This window comes from Limulus polyphemus, unplaced genomic scaffold (genome assembly GCF_000517525.1).
Source record: "Limulus polyphemus unplaced genomic scaffold, Limulus_polyphemus-2.1.2 Scaffold986, whole genome shotgun sequence".
NCBI lineage: Eukaryota > Metazoa > Arthropoda > Merostomata > Xiphosura > Limulidae > Limulus > Limulus polyphemus.
The window spans coordinates 66,999-81,450 of NW_013666596.1; the positions used below are offsets into that span (position 1 = coordinate 66,999).

The 14,452-nt window shown below is 34.0% G+C and overlaps 1 protein-coding gene across 1 annotated transcript in view; it reads right to left on the reverse strand.

The window, feature by feature from the left end:
- Positions 1–10,281: 10,281 nt before the first annotated feature.
- Positions 10,282–14,452, reverse strand: part of LOC106461560 (neuropilin and tolloid-like protein 2) — a 48,534-nt gene continuing 44,363 nt past the window's right edge. Inside the window, exon 8 of the mRNA XM_022388551.1 lies at positions 10,282–11,559. Within this exon, the coding sequence (XP_022244259.1) occupies positions 10,811–11,559 (749 nt within the window). The 3' untranslated portion in view covers positions 10,282–10,810. The remainder of the gene's footprint in view (positions 11,560–14,452) is intronic.

Sequence of the window (14,452 nt, forward strand, 5' to 3'; positions counted from 1 at the left end):
CGGCACATGAGATAATAAGTTAAATCAAAGTTCCTAAGGCTCAAGCAAAGCCATCTCTAATTTTGAATTACTGATACGATGAGGGAATAACTAGTTATCGGCACCAGCCGCTTACACGGCTATATTTAACAAAATAGCGTGGTGAGATTGACTGTCACATTTATAATGCACCCACAACTGAATTCCTTGGCATGGACTATGGCCTCATAAAATTTAAGCTCTGGTTTTCTAGAAAGGGTGAAAGCCCCATTGTATAGTCGTTTTTTTTTTCTCTGTACTTTGGTGATCACCGTCTATTCAAACTACCACTGCTTTTAATGTTACTTTAAAGAAAACTAAAGGTGGATGACCATACTCAAGGACGATTGCTTGACGTTCTATAATCATGGAGGAGTCAATGATTCAGTTCCATAAAATGTAGATACCTGTACATTATTTAAGGTAAGTAATTAACTTATGATTCTGATTGATATTAGGGCTTCTTCAATTGCCCGAGAACATTATGACCCCATAGTTACTAATGGTGAGGCATGTCTGGAAGTATGTTTGTAGTTGAGCACAAAGCTACACAATGGACTATCTGTGCTCTGCCCACAACGGGTATCGAAACACGGTTTCTAGTGTTGTGACTCCACAGACATACCGCTGTACCACTGGGGGGCTGTCTGGAAGTATTCCAGAGGAATGGTAAGTAAGTAAATCATGATTCTGATTGTACAATTACGTCGCCAGTAATAATGAGACCAACCAACATATCTGGACATATTTCAGAGTAATGGAACTGATTGATAACTCCGTAGCAACTAATTATAAATATGGATGAACGCAACATGTCTGGACTTGTTCTATGACCAGAAGGTATATATGTTTATCAATAAGAGATAAATGATCTATAAGTTATTAGGAGCAATTATGAATTACGTCATTCAATATGGCTGCGCCTACTAAAGACCATCGTCTTGTCGGATGTGACTACCAAAGAGAGAAAAATATCCCGTCAACAGGATGTACATCAGAGGTAAAGATTAGCTAAACATTTATATCAGAAGTGAAATGTGCCGTTAAAGGTCAAACAGGTATGGCATTAGAGTTCAAAGAGCTCTTGTCAACCGAGTTAGATTAAGATAGAAATTGTTATCCGCATAACTGTTATATGTTCCATGTAGGAGATACAGCTTGGTCTGGATAGATTAAGCTTATTTTCCACTTTGGGCTAATGATGTCAGATACATTCAGGGTTCAAAACGGCGGTTCTCCCGTACGAGAAAACATGTTTCGTAATATGGTTTATACTACCAGAAGATGAAGAAAAACAAAACAAAAGCTAAGTGCTACATCTAGCTGCAGTTGTGAATTTTGTAAAGTTATTTGCATCTTATTCTAACATGCGAGTTTACAAAATTGATTTGTAACAACATAAGTGAATGTGGAACAACATTATTGATGTGGTTTCACGGAGAATATATACAACTACTTGATTGTATTTTCACCAACATTTCCTGTTTCGTCCTCAAATCAAAGTTGAATCTGTGTTTAGGCTCCAAACATTATCTAACACAGTCTAGACGAAAATCAAGAGTTAACAAGAAAAGAAAAACATTCAAATTTGTATAATGCTGAAAGTTTTCAATTATATATTTTACATTGAAACATATTAGTTCTTATGGCTGGTAGCTTAAATATTGTCGTTTGCTTTACCAATTGCAGCATTGTTACAACATCGAAGCAAATGTAAAACTGACTAATCACGTGACACTTTCGGAAAAAGAAAATTCCACATGTTAAGTTTGATTTTATTCACTGTGTGCTATCATATAAATTAGATTCACAAGATACAAGCGAATTTATAAAGCATGTTTCAAAATGTGAATGATTATGAGTTGTGGGTTCATTATAAATGTGACAGTCAATCTCACCACGCTATTTTGTTAAATATAGCCGCGTAAGCGGCTGGTGCCGATAACTAGTTATTCCCTCATCGTATCAGTAATTCAAAATTAGAGATGGCTTTGCTTGAGCCTTAGGAACTTTTGATTTAACTTATTATCTCATATGCCGTTCAGGTTGCGCAAGGTGTAGGAAAAACCCAAAACATACGAGAGTTCAAATTCCTGGCAAGTGAAAAAAAAAAAAAGGAAATAGCTGCTGTAACCTAAGTAGATCAATATGAAGCAACTTCAGTGAACCTTTCGCCAAATATATACTGTATATATATGTATAGTAACTTTAGTGAACTTTCGTTCAATATGAAGCAACTTTAGTGAACCTTTCGTCAAGTATATATATATAGTAGCTTTAGTGAACTTTCGTCCAGTACAAAGTGAATATTCGTAAAAAGTTAAAACTTAGATAATTAAAGAATTGTTTAATCATATCTATTGTTATCAGTGATAAGAAAGTCAGAAAAAGGACTTGGGAAAATATATTGTAAACTAATTTTTTTAAAGACAAAATAAAATTTTGGATTTAGCAGCTGCTGTACAAGAACATTTGGCTCCTCATAATTAGTAATAATTTCTCAGTTGCGAAGAAAAAAATCATTATGTGCTCTAAACAAAAGAGCTTCTTAAAATATGCGGAACCAGTTTACGTAAAATTAAAAAGAAAGCACAAAAAAAACTGCATGATGGGTAAAGTCTTCAGTTATTGTGTCACTGGTCACAAAAAATAAAAAAATGAAACAAACTATACAGGTTGTGCAGAGAAAAATTATTACTTTTTTATTAAGCTTCTTTAATATTGTTAAAAACGGTAGGCCTAATTTTAGAAAACAAATATGATGATCAGAGATATGAAAGTTAAAAGGTCATCCCCGAGATATTTTGGTACATTTCAGAAAATCGGAATTTTAACCAGAACAACACCTTATGCTCACATTGGGCAAAAGGGCCAGGTCAATAACTCCTGTCAGTTCAGTAAAGCTACAGCTTTAGGGAACCTTTTGTCAAATACTTGATAGATTTAGTAAACCGTTTGCCTAGTATGATCTTAATGAATCTTTTTTTCCAATATATATATATTAGTAGCTTTACTGAATCTTTTTTTTTTTGCCACTGCAAAGCAAGTTTAGTGAAATTTTCTTTCAATATAAAGCAGCTTTAGTCCGTTTTTCTTCCAATACGATCTGATGATACTATATTATCTTTGAGGTTTTATAACTATTAATCTAGTCAAAAATAGTTTGGTAGTTAATTTGTATTTATGTTTTCTTCTTTATGTCTCTGTCATAATTAACTTTACATTTAGATATGTTATATATTTGTATATATGCTTGTCTCGACGTACAAGTATTTCTAGAACTAAAAATTTAGCATTTTATGTTCAATATTGTTGAAATTTATACTTACTCAATATTCAGATACATAAAATAACACTTTATGAACACTTCCAAAAGTAATAGACTATAGTGAATTAAAGTATGTTACAATAAATCACAGAAGAAAATTTCGCAATATCACAGGCCGAAAGAGAAGATCAAATGTTTACTTTGATCTTTGAGTTAAAGTATAAGTTATTTCTGAGACAAAAATAGAAGCCTCAGTCAGTAAATTACTGTGATTATATCTGAACTGATCAAAATACTAAATCCAAGGTTCGATTCCTACTAGTCAGAGGCAGATAACCCATTATGTAGCTTTTCTCTAAGGAAACATCATCAACGCCTAACTCACTGCTTGAGTTTTGTATTGTACAGTCGTTATCTAGCTAGAGTACTCTGTAGTATTTATAACAGCTGTTTATAATATTGAACTCAGTATAATTCTAAGTCACTTTAGTACTTTAAACTGGAACTTATGTTTAGGCATTAGGTTTATTTTTATTCATGTATATCATTTAACTGATTTATAAGTGCCTAATACTGATAAAATGAGATCCATGGGTTTATTTGTGAGTTTAGAATAGATGTAAATGATAAAAAAAACGTTTTTCACACAACAGACAATATGGTTTCGAGTAAGGCATCTTGTTGATTTTTGTTACATAACATCACCTAGAATATTATATTTATAACGATGTTACACACAGTATATCTAGTTATATCTTAATTTCAATGTGCTTTTGTATTCGAACAGAGAAACGTGATACTCTATCGTATATAATTTGACCTATTCTCAATCATAAAAATGGTAGGCTCTTCCAAACGAATTATCATAATCGTAAAAGCCAAGTGTCGGTGGGTCAGTCATGCTTGATTTCTCAGAATTTCTTGAGTTACACGAGTTCAATTCCACCTTTTCTCCTATAATACTTCCTCTTTTCATTGCTCGTTCCCATTTTAGTTTAAGTCATTCGCTAACATAGGCGTAAATAACTCCTAAATTTCGGCACTTTTTCTGCAATATAAAAGCCTGTAAAGGAGGGAGGTTTTATACCTAGGTTTTATGTAGCACCGTCCAATATAAAGCAGTTTTAGTCTGTCTTTCTTCCAATAAGATCTGGTGATACTATATTAGCAGTTTCTGTACAAGAACATTTGACTCCTCATAATTAGTAATAATTTCTCAGTTGCGAAGACAAAAATCATTATGTGCTCTAAACAAAAGAGCTTCTTAAAATATGCGGAACCAGTTTACGTATAAATAAAAATAAGGCACAAAAAACTGTTGTAAAATCGTTATATTTCATTTCAGCTTATGAATTTTATATATAAAAAAGGAAGTACATTTTGGTACTTTAAACCGAAACTTATGTTTAGGAATTAGATTTATTTTTATTCATTTTTATCATTTAACTGATTTATAAATGACCAGTATTGATAAAAGGAGAATCATGGTTTGATTTGTGAGCTTAACGTTGTTGTAAATGATACAAAACCGGTTTTTACACACCATACAATAAAATTTTGAGTAAGGCATCTAAGAACAGTTGATTTTTGTTACATAACATCACCTAGAATAATATATCCATCACGATGTTACAAACAGTATTGCTTCGGCTTTGATGACTTTTTCAGTAGTGCTTGAGCAGTTTTTCTTCTGTTGATGTCTGGTTTTCTTCGAATGATTTCGACATCGTTTTCAGTGATGATATATTTTGTTTCTTTCAGATGTTCAAAAATATGTAAGAATCCTTTAAGTCTGAAGTTCGTTTATCTTATGTTTTCTCCGATATAAAAGTGTTTATAGGAATTGCATTTGGCTTTGTAGATGATTCCATTTATATACATTTTCAGTGAAGTAATTGTTGTAATTAGGTGCTTGAATTTAATACTTGTATTTTGTATAATTATGGTATTTATGTCGATGTTATATTTTTTCATACTCCAGTTAGGCTGATGTGTTCGACATAGGTAATTACGGTTGAAGATGCTTTCATATTTACGATTCGTATTTTTTGTCTCTTTGAAGTTTTTGTTTTGTTTTTTCTAATGAGTCGATTATTTTTTAAGAACTTCTTCCCTATAGTTATCCTTTTGAATGAAGCTTTCAGGAATTATTTGTAGTTCATCGTCTAAATTGTTTGCAGACCTTATTTTACTTGACAATATCCTTCTGCCTTTAATTAACTAATAAGGCAGAATATGGTGTTCATAGTACTGGAGAGTTTAGTTCCTTTATAATAAAGAAATGTATTATGTTAGAAGAAATTATATTATTTGAAGTGATATCATTGTTGACTTGTATTCCTACTGATTTACCTTATGAAGTTACTAAATCCAGACTTGTGATTTAGACAGAATACAATTATTTAAAGTGTTTTGACCTTTCTGAATATTTCTGCGTATTACTAACTTTGTCTTTGAATGAGATATTCTATCAACAAATTGCTGGAACTTCTATGAGTTCACTGGTTTCAGCTGCAGTAGCTAATTTAGTCATGGAACATCTTAAACAGTTACTCATTATTAAAAGTTATACACAGTTATCTTAAATATGAAAACGATGTAAATTGATGACATTCTTTTAGTGTTTCCAGAAAACAACTTACAGATATTTCATTTTCACCCGAATTATATTAATCCATATTGTTTCTAACCGAAAAAGAAACTTTGAAACCTCACCTTTCCTAGTACTAAAAATGTTTGTTTTTCACTTGAATGATATTTACCCAAATATTGTTTTTAACCGAAAAAAAAACTTTGAAACATCACCTTTCCTAGTACTAAAAATGTTTGTTTTAAAAAGGTTGTTTACCAAAACCATATGCATTCCGGTAAAAACCTATAACTTGTATTCCATCATCCCCAAGGTTTCTGTAGTAAAAACTACAGGAATAAAAAAGGGCTTTTACGCTATATTCTTCTTACAGAAACAACAACAATAGACCAAGAATTAGTAGAAGTTTGGAAGAAAATGTTTAGTAATGCACATGCCCCGCCATTTGTAAACACATATAAACATTTATAAACAAATAAAATGATTTTTTCGTGTCAAAGTAACTTAAATATTCCTCAGATTTGTCTTACCTTCTGTGAAAGGCTTTCAGAAAGAACTATTAGTCGTATTTTTCGTAAAGCTATTTTCCAACTCGCCCGTACACGCATTAAGACTAAAATATTTTATGTTATCTTCAAGATAAAATGGTGGTATTTCTTGCATTCCTTGTATTAACGGTGAAAAGTTCAAGTATCCAAAAATTCGACATGATGGACCCAAGTGAGCGTTAAGATTAGCCAAAATACTTGTTCAGCTTTGGCACATCGTGCTTATTGTGATAAAATCTATGATATCTATTGGTAGACTACCTATTTTCTGCTTAAGGCTGGGTGTAGCCTACTGGTTAACGAACCGGACCGTAGATATGGAATTATAGTTCGCATCTCGTTGTTGCAAAAAAAACAAAAAAAAACATTTCGCTGGTCATTTTGAGGCCGCGCGTCAGTATGTTACAAGAGTGACAGTCATATCCCAATATTCGATTAGATTATCCCAAGAGTTAGCGGTGGATGCTATTGACTAGCTGCCTTCTCCCTAAGCTATCAATTTAAAATTAGCTACGGCTGTGCGCATAGTCCTCGTGCAGCTTTGCGCGAATATCCGAAACAAACAAACCATGCTGTTTATACAGCGCCGCCCTTAGAAAAGCGGTATCTGATGTAAACAGTTAGGCCAATAAAGCTATGACATGATGTTGCTCATTTCTACTGAACATTTCTCACAAGTAAATAAATTTCACTACGTATACTATGTTGTTACTGAATAACACACAGGAGAGTATTAGATTTTAATGCATTTGTATGTATGGCGAAACTAATAAGGCTATCTGTTGCCGTCTCTTATTTTGAGCTACTGACCAGAGGGGAGGCAGCCAGCCAACAACACCCTATCATCCATACTAAGGAATTAACTGTCACTCTTTAAACAGTTTAAAGTGTGCAGAATATTTTGTGATATCATACGGATTCGAAACCAGCTCTCCAGCTCCGAAATCCACAATTCTACAACAGGGCCATCCCGCGCCTTGCTTTAATGGATTTTACAACTTTTTTGCTTACTACTTTACTAGAGTTAGTATTTAACTCTTATCTTCTCGTAATAAAGAAACTTTACATCTTTTCCTAGACTTTTACGTTTGAATTTTTTCGAGGACTACGGTAAGGGGATTTCTCGACGAGACGATGGATATCTGAAGCACCCCAGTGGCTCAGCGGTAAGTCTGCAGGTTTACATCGCTAAAAATCAGGTTTCGATACCCGTGGTGAGAAGGACATAAATAGCTTTGTGTATAACAACTAAAAAACAAAACAAAAACTATTATTGAAAAATAACTATTTTTTGTCCGGAAGGAACAGTGGTAAATTTACGGACTTACAACGCTAAAATCTGGGGTTCGATTCCCCCGTGGTAGACAAAGCAGCTAGCCTAATGTGGCTTTGCTCTATGACAAACAAACAAATACCTGAAATTAATTTTTAACAGTTTACATTATTATATGTTATACCTGCTACCACAGACGTAAGGGAATGCTGCTGCTGAGCCGTGGCCCCACCCTCCCTTCGAAATTTGATAGAACTATTTTTTAGCTCTTTTCTTAGATTACAAAGATACCAGTTACCCCCACTGCCTGACAAATGTTTTTGTTTACAGCACTGCTTCCCACCATAAAGTTATAGTATAATATTTTCTTATAAATGGATGCCCAGTCTTCTGTTTGGGAAAGCTAAATAATGGTTCTTTACGTTGATGACGTCATCTGTCAAAACTGGTAAGACAAGTAAATGGCTTGTGAATGATTAATTTCCACAATATTTCCTCTCTCTCTTTTCTTTTCTGTTTCGGTAACACAACTCTTACTTGTTATATCTGAAACGGAATGCGAATTAACCGAACTTCTTTTCCCATTATTGAAAAGTTTCATCTTGAAAGAAATTCCTCTAAAGTTTGCAGATGTCCAGGATATTGAATCTCTGCTTGTTAATTATATTACAAATAAATAACGCAAACAATACATCAATAAATCTAAAAAAAAAGAACTTAATCATCTTATCGAGCTTAATTAATATCGCATGTATTGTTTTGAATTTTCGCGCAAAGATACACGAGGGCTATCTGCGCTAGCCGTCCCTAATTTAGCAGTGTAAGACTAGAGAGAAGGCGGCTAGTCATCACCACCCACCGCCAACTCTTGGGCTACTCTTTTAACAACAAATAGTGGGATGGACCGTCACATTATAACGCCCCCACGGCTAAAAGGGCGAGCATGTTTGGTGTGACGGGGATTCGAAACTACGACCCTCAGATTGCGAGTCGAGCGCCCTAATCACCTGGCCATGCTGGGCCATATCGCATGTAAGAAATTTATTAGAGAACGTGTATTTTTGAAGGAACGGAACATATTTTAAACGAAACACTTAATGAACTTTTAAGTACATATGTAAAGCATGATTGTAAAGTTTTGTAACTTACAAATATATATTTATTTTTTCATAAATAAATAAATCCAAAGTGAGCTGTACGAGTGTATACATTCTTAGTGTTATGTTGCCATATTTTCATTTTAAAAGTATTTTAAACTTTTTCTTATCATCACTGTCAACGACCCATGAAAACTATTATTTAAGAGTCTTTATCGTCACATATCATACTGGACAAATCTGACCCTCCACAATCTTTATTCCTGAAAGTTATTACATTAAAATTTCCTTAATCTAAGCCTCTAACCTTCGTCATCTAAACGTTTATAGACGATTAGTGTCATCCATATTTATCTTCACGATCAGATTTTCTCAGCAATATTTAATAATGTGATATGTTTTTATACAGGTAGTTTTTCTCTTTAACATTCAATTTCACGATACTTTTTTCACAAAAAATTATTATGTAGAGCCTTTACCTTTGTGATAAATATTCTACGTTATCTAACTGTATTCAAATATTACCTGTTTCCCACGTTTTATAAATTTTCATCTCTAAAACACGTATTGTTGCAAGCTAAATATGTCCTCTTGACTTCGAAAATGTATAATTCTCATCCATTTCGGATTAGCTGTCTCAAATATAGCGTTTTTCACAAAAATGAAGCCTTAACAAAAAATAATCATGTCATTCTACTTGCAACGTAAACTTTTTTTGTGCCGAATGATAATTCTTATTTCATAATTCTACTTGCAACGTAAACCTTTTTTTGTGCCGAATGATAATTCTTTTTCATAATTCTACTTGCAACGTAAACTTTTCTTTTCTGCCGAATGATAATTGTTATTTCATAACTTTACGTAGAGAAAAATTCTAGTATATTTATTATTTTAGGACACTTTTTTTTAAAGAAAGTTGTCATTAGACTCCTATACTACTTAGTGTTTTAGTAATAAACGAGAAAAAGTTTATAACTTTCTATATCCTTTCGGCAAAGGCGTTAATAACCTTTGCTATAAAAGGAATGAAAGGTCACGATAAGACATATTTTGAATGTGATTTGTTTTTAGAAATGTTATTATACTCAAACCAAATGATAATCAATACAATACGTAAAATCTCTGAAACATGGAACAACATTTTAAAAGCACTGCAAAATTAACACACTTAAGTTAGACACACGAGTACTGACATCAAGTGATTAAATAGCACCAACATTTAATATGAGAAGTATCTGCCTCAAGGCATCGTCCTGACGTATAACTCTTTAACAAGCGAATGAGCGCATTGATAATAAAAAAACAAACAAACAAACAAATTACCACATTAGTGTTTAACATTAAATATAAATGAGATTTAGACTATATATATATATAATATAAATTTTGTCGAAAATGTTTATAACACATTATGTTCTGGAAACTTGTAATTTTCTATTTTTTTTCTTGTTAAGAGTTTTAATATTTTAATCCATCTAGTGGACAATTCTTGAAGTAGGCAAAGCACTATAGCTGGTGATAAGAAGGAAAGAACACTGAACAATTATAACTGGTGTTGTAAATGAAGGATGTTGAGCAGTACTGAATTTTTTTTTTGTGTGTGTGGGTGAGGTGGGGGGATATACGTCCAAAGTTAACATGCTACTTGAGCAACACGAAAGAGTTATTCTTACTTGTACGTGGCAGGAAATTGTAAGAATCACATAACACGTTCTACTAATTTGTTCAGCTAAAAGTAAGTCACTGCTTCAACCCTGTTCATATAAATTAATTGATGATAATTCGTCCAGGACCACAACATGATACTTTGGTTACATATCTATAAGTCATCACTAAGTAGAAGTGTTCCAGGGTTTTCATAGAAAGGTCAGGACAAAATTTGATTCGAAGTCATCTGAAGAAGATCTTTCCTATAGCATTGTTTCACTATATACCCAACACTTAACGTGCGTTTATTCTAACTCCTCTTTACTTGTATGCTATTCGCGACACTTGGCAGCTTGTCCGAGTAAAAATTCAGGTTGGGTGGTCATACTTATAGCGACATCTCCCTGGACTGTTCGGATACAGTTCAACCACTGCTTCTGTGACCATCTCCTGTGGAAAGGAAGGCACTTCAAGGTCTTCCAATTGATGCGTGCGAAGGGCGACTGGTCTGTTGTGCTTCGGACACTTACTGTCAACAAAAACAAGGCAGCTTGCGGAATCGGTTTCTTCTCTGTTTTTACGCAGGTGATGGGGCAGTGGGGGCGGTGGAGGAGAAGGGAGGGGAGGACTTTCACTAACTCTGTGGTAACTGCAGAAGGGATAATGTTGGCTACCATCAGGTAAAACGGTAATTGCTACCTGGCTATCGGGCGTAGATCCCGGACTGTGATCTTCCAGTCTGTTCACTGAAGAACCACCATTAGGATGCTTGTCGAATACACTAAAATAAATTTCCGGTACATGGCATCCATCTCCTTCTTCTTCAAGGGTTTCTTTATGGTTGTTCTTCTGAGATCCAACCGGAATCCTGGTATTTTGGGTCGTCATTAATATTCCTAAATTTTTATCTAAACTACTGACCTTTTCATCCAGATCTTTCTCCATTGATACGTATTTTGATCGACGCTGACGATATTCTCGTTCCACTTCCTTTCTCTCCTTGATCTTATTATAGCAAGAAATAGAGATTGATAGGCACATGCCGAAAACCAGAGCGAAAAAAACAACTAGGATGATAATCATGTGTTCGGAAGACAACACTACGCTAGCTGAAGATCCTGGGAAAACCAGAAAGAACATCTGATTATGAATGCGAAGGAACAATCATGTTTTATAGCTGCACACAAATATTGTAAATAACTACATTTGCACTTGCATGACACTTTATTTATAGTCTTATTATATTATGTTGTACTTTCGTTGTAATTATAAGGAGAATTAATTGGAATGTTCAAGAAGTATCTACTGTACACTTCTTACTTCACTTACAGAAGCAACTAGTATACACGTCTTACTTACAGATGTACTACATGTCTGAACTACCTAGAAGAAACTAATATAAACGCCTTACCTCGCATAAGAAACAACTAGTATACATGTTAATCACAGAAGCAAATATTATATACGCTACTTAAGTTGCAGAAACAACTATTATACACATTACATCACTCACAAAAGAAACTACAAAACACGTCTTACCTCACTCTAACAAAAAAAAAATAAAAAAAAAATTACACGCTTCTTACCTCACAGAAAAACTAATATATACATCTCTCATGTACAGAAAAAAAAAATGGTAAACGTCTTACCTAACTTTGGTAAACACGTACTACCCCACTTACAAAAATAACTACCACACCCGGCTTACGTTACTTAAGAAATTAATATAAAAGTCACACCTCATTTTCAGTAGCAACTACCATATATATCCTACCTCGTTTACAGAAGAAATGACCATATATGTCTCACTTCACTTTTAGAAGTAACTACTGTAGTATACACATATTACCTTACTTGCTTCCTAATATAATTTTATTTAACCACTCGGACCAACGTACAGTACCGTGTTGTCGTTCTCTGTCAGTCAGTCAGTAGACATTAAAATGACGTAATATAAGGGACGATTGACGTTGCAATCTAAACTGTCGTGACGTCATGCCATGAATCACGAGAAGAATTATGCATTCTGTAGTCTACAGCACAGCATGACATATGAACTTCAAAAGCAAGAAATAGAAATATTTGTTACTTTTAAGTTTGGTGTTATATACTCTTGAGACAGAACACTTTCGGGGACCCTGCGGAAGAATATCTAATATACAGGAGTATTTACTATGCACGTCTTACCTCGTTTAGAGAATAAATTAATATCCACGTATTGCCTTATTTACAACAAGTATCATACACCGCTACCTTGATTTCAGAAGGAATAACTATAAATTACTTACCTCACTTATAAAAACAGCTATCCTAAACGTCTTAGCTCACTTACAGAAACAACTAGTATACACATCTTACCTTACTGACAGAAGTAATACACTGCTGAATTACCCAGAAATAGTTATTAGACACGTTTTAAATCACTTACAGAAACAACTAGTATACATATTTTACCTTACTGACAAAAGTAATACACTGCTGAATTACCCAGAAGTAGTTACTAGACACGTTTTAACTCACTTACAGAAACAACTAGTATACACATCTTACCTTACTGACAGAAGTAATACACTGCTGAATTACCAAGAAATAGTTACTAGACACGTTTTAACTCACTTACAGAAACAACTAGTATACATATTTTACCTTACTGACAGAAGTAATACACTGCTGAATTGCCCAGAAGTAGTTACTAGGATGTGTATACTAGTTGTTTCTGTAAGTGAGTTAAAACGTGTTTTACCTTACTGACAGAAGTAATACACTGCTGAATTACCCAGAAATAGTTACTAGACACGTTTTAACTGACTTACAGAAACAACTAGCATGCATATCTTACCTTACTGACAGAAGTAATACACTGCTGAATTACCCAGAAATAGTTACAAGACACGTTTTAACTGACTTACAGAAACAACTAGTATACATATTTTACCTTACTGACAGAAGTAATACACTGCTGAATTGCCCAGAAGTAGTTACTAGACACGTTTTAACTCACTCACAGAAACAACTAGTATACTCATTTACTTTTCTGTAATAGACTGCTGAATTACTTAGAAGTATTTACTGTACGCGTTTTCCAAAATCAAATCAAAATCGTAGCAGTTGTTTCGGTATTAAAATCATTTCGAACTTTGGAAAGTACAACTGGGGAGGTTCGGAAATATTTATTTCGTTTCATCTCGCTTTTGGTTGTTAAGATTAATTAATCATGCCAGTTCAGGAGCAACAGTGGAAATGTTGAGTGAAGCGGCAGAGGAGAATTAACTAAATACTTAGTTTATTCCTTTTTATTTGACGACTAGAGCGGTTAGCATATTATGGGATAGCCGTGAAAGAGGCCGAGAAACGCTCGTATTGATGTTCAGTGGTGGCGTGCGGAGTCGTAAGCCTTGAGTCTATCAGTTCCAAGTAAGCAGATATATAGAAGGGATGAGGGGAAAAAAAGGTAATTGAGTGAGGAAAAAATAGTAATAATAATGATAGTAATGATAATAATAATCCCCAGTCTTATGGTCTTAATTGAAGGTAGGTGAGACAGGACAATAGATTGAAATAAGGGTGGGAAAAGAGAGGTATACAATGAGTAGAATAGAATGATAGACAGAAGGCTCATTTCAGGGGGGCTGGGATCAATCAATCCAATGCCCAGAGAATTTTGGTGTGGGGAAACGGTAATACTCCAAGAAAACCAACTTTCTCGGTCAGGCGCCGCCTGATCTACTTGCCCAGTGCCCAGACTGTGCTGCTAAAAAGAGAGAGAGAGAAAAAAAAACGGAATAATTCAAACATTTGACCTCACCTACAGAAACATTATATTGCTAAATCATCCAGAAGTAGCTATTGTACAAGTCTTAACTCACAGAAATATTCCACTCTCGTAAATAAAGAGATAAAGAAAACTGAAGGACTTTTTAAGGACACAATACCATATTTTCAAGCAAATTTAAGCTCATGCTCACCGTAACATTATAATCACTCTCCATCAGAGCTAGTGTAAAAATGATA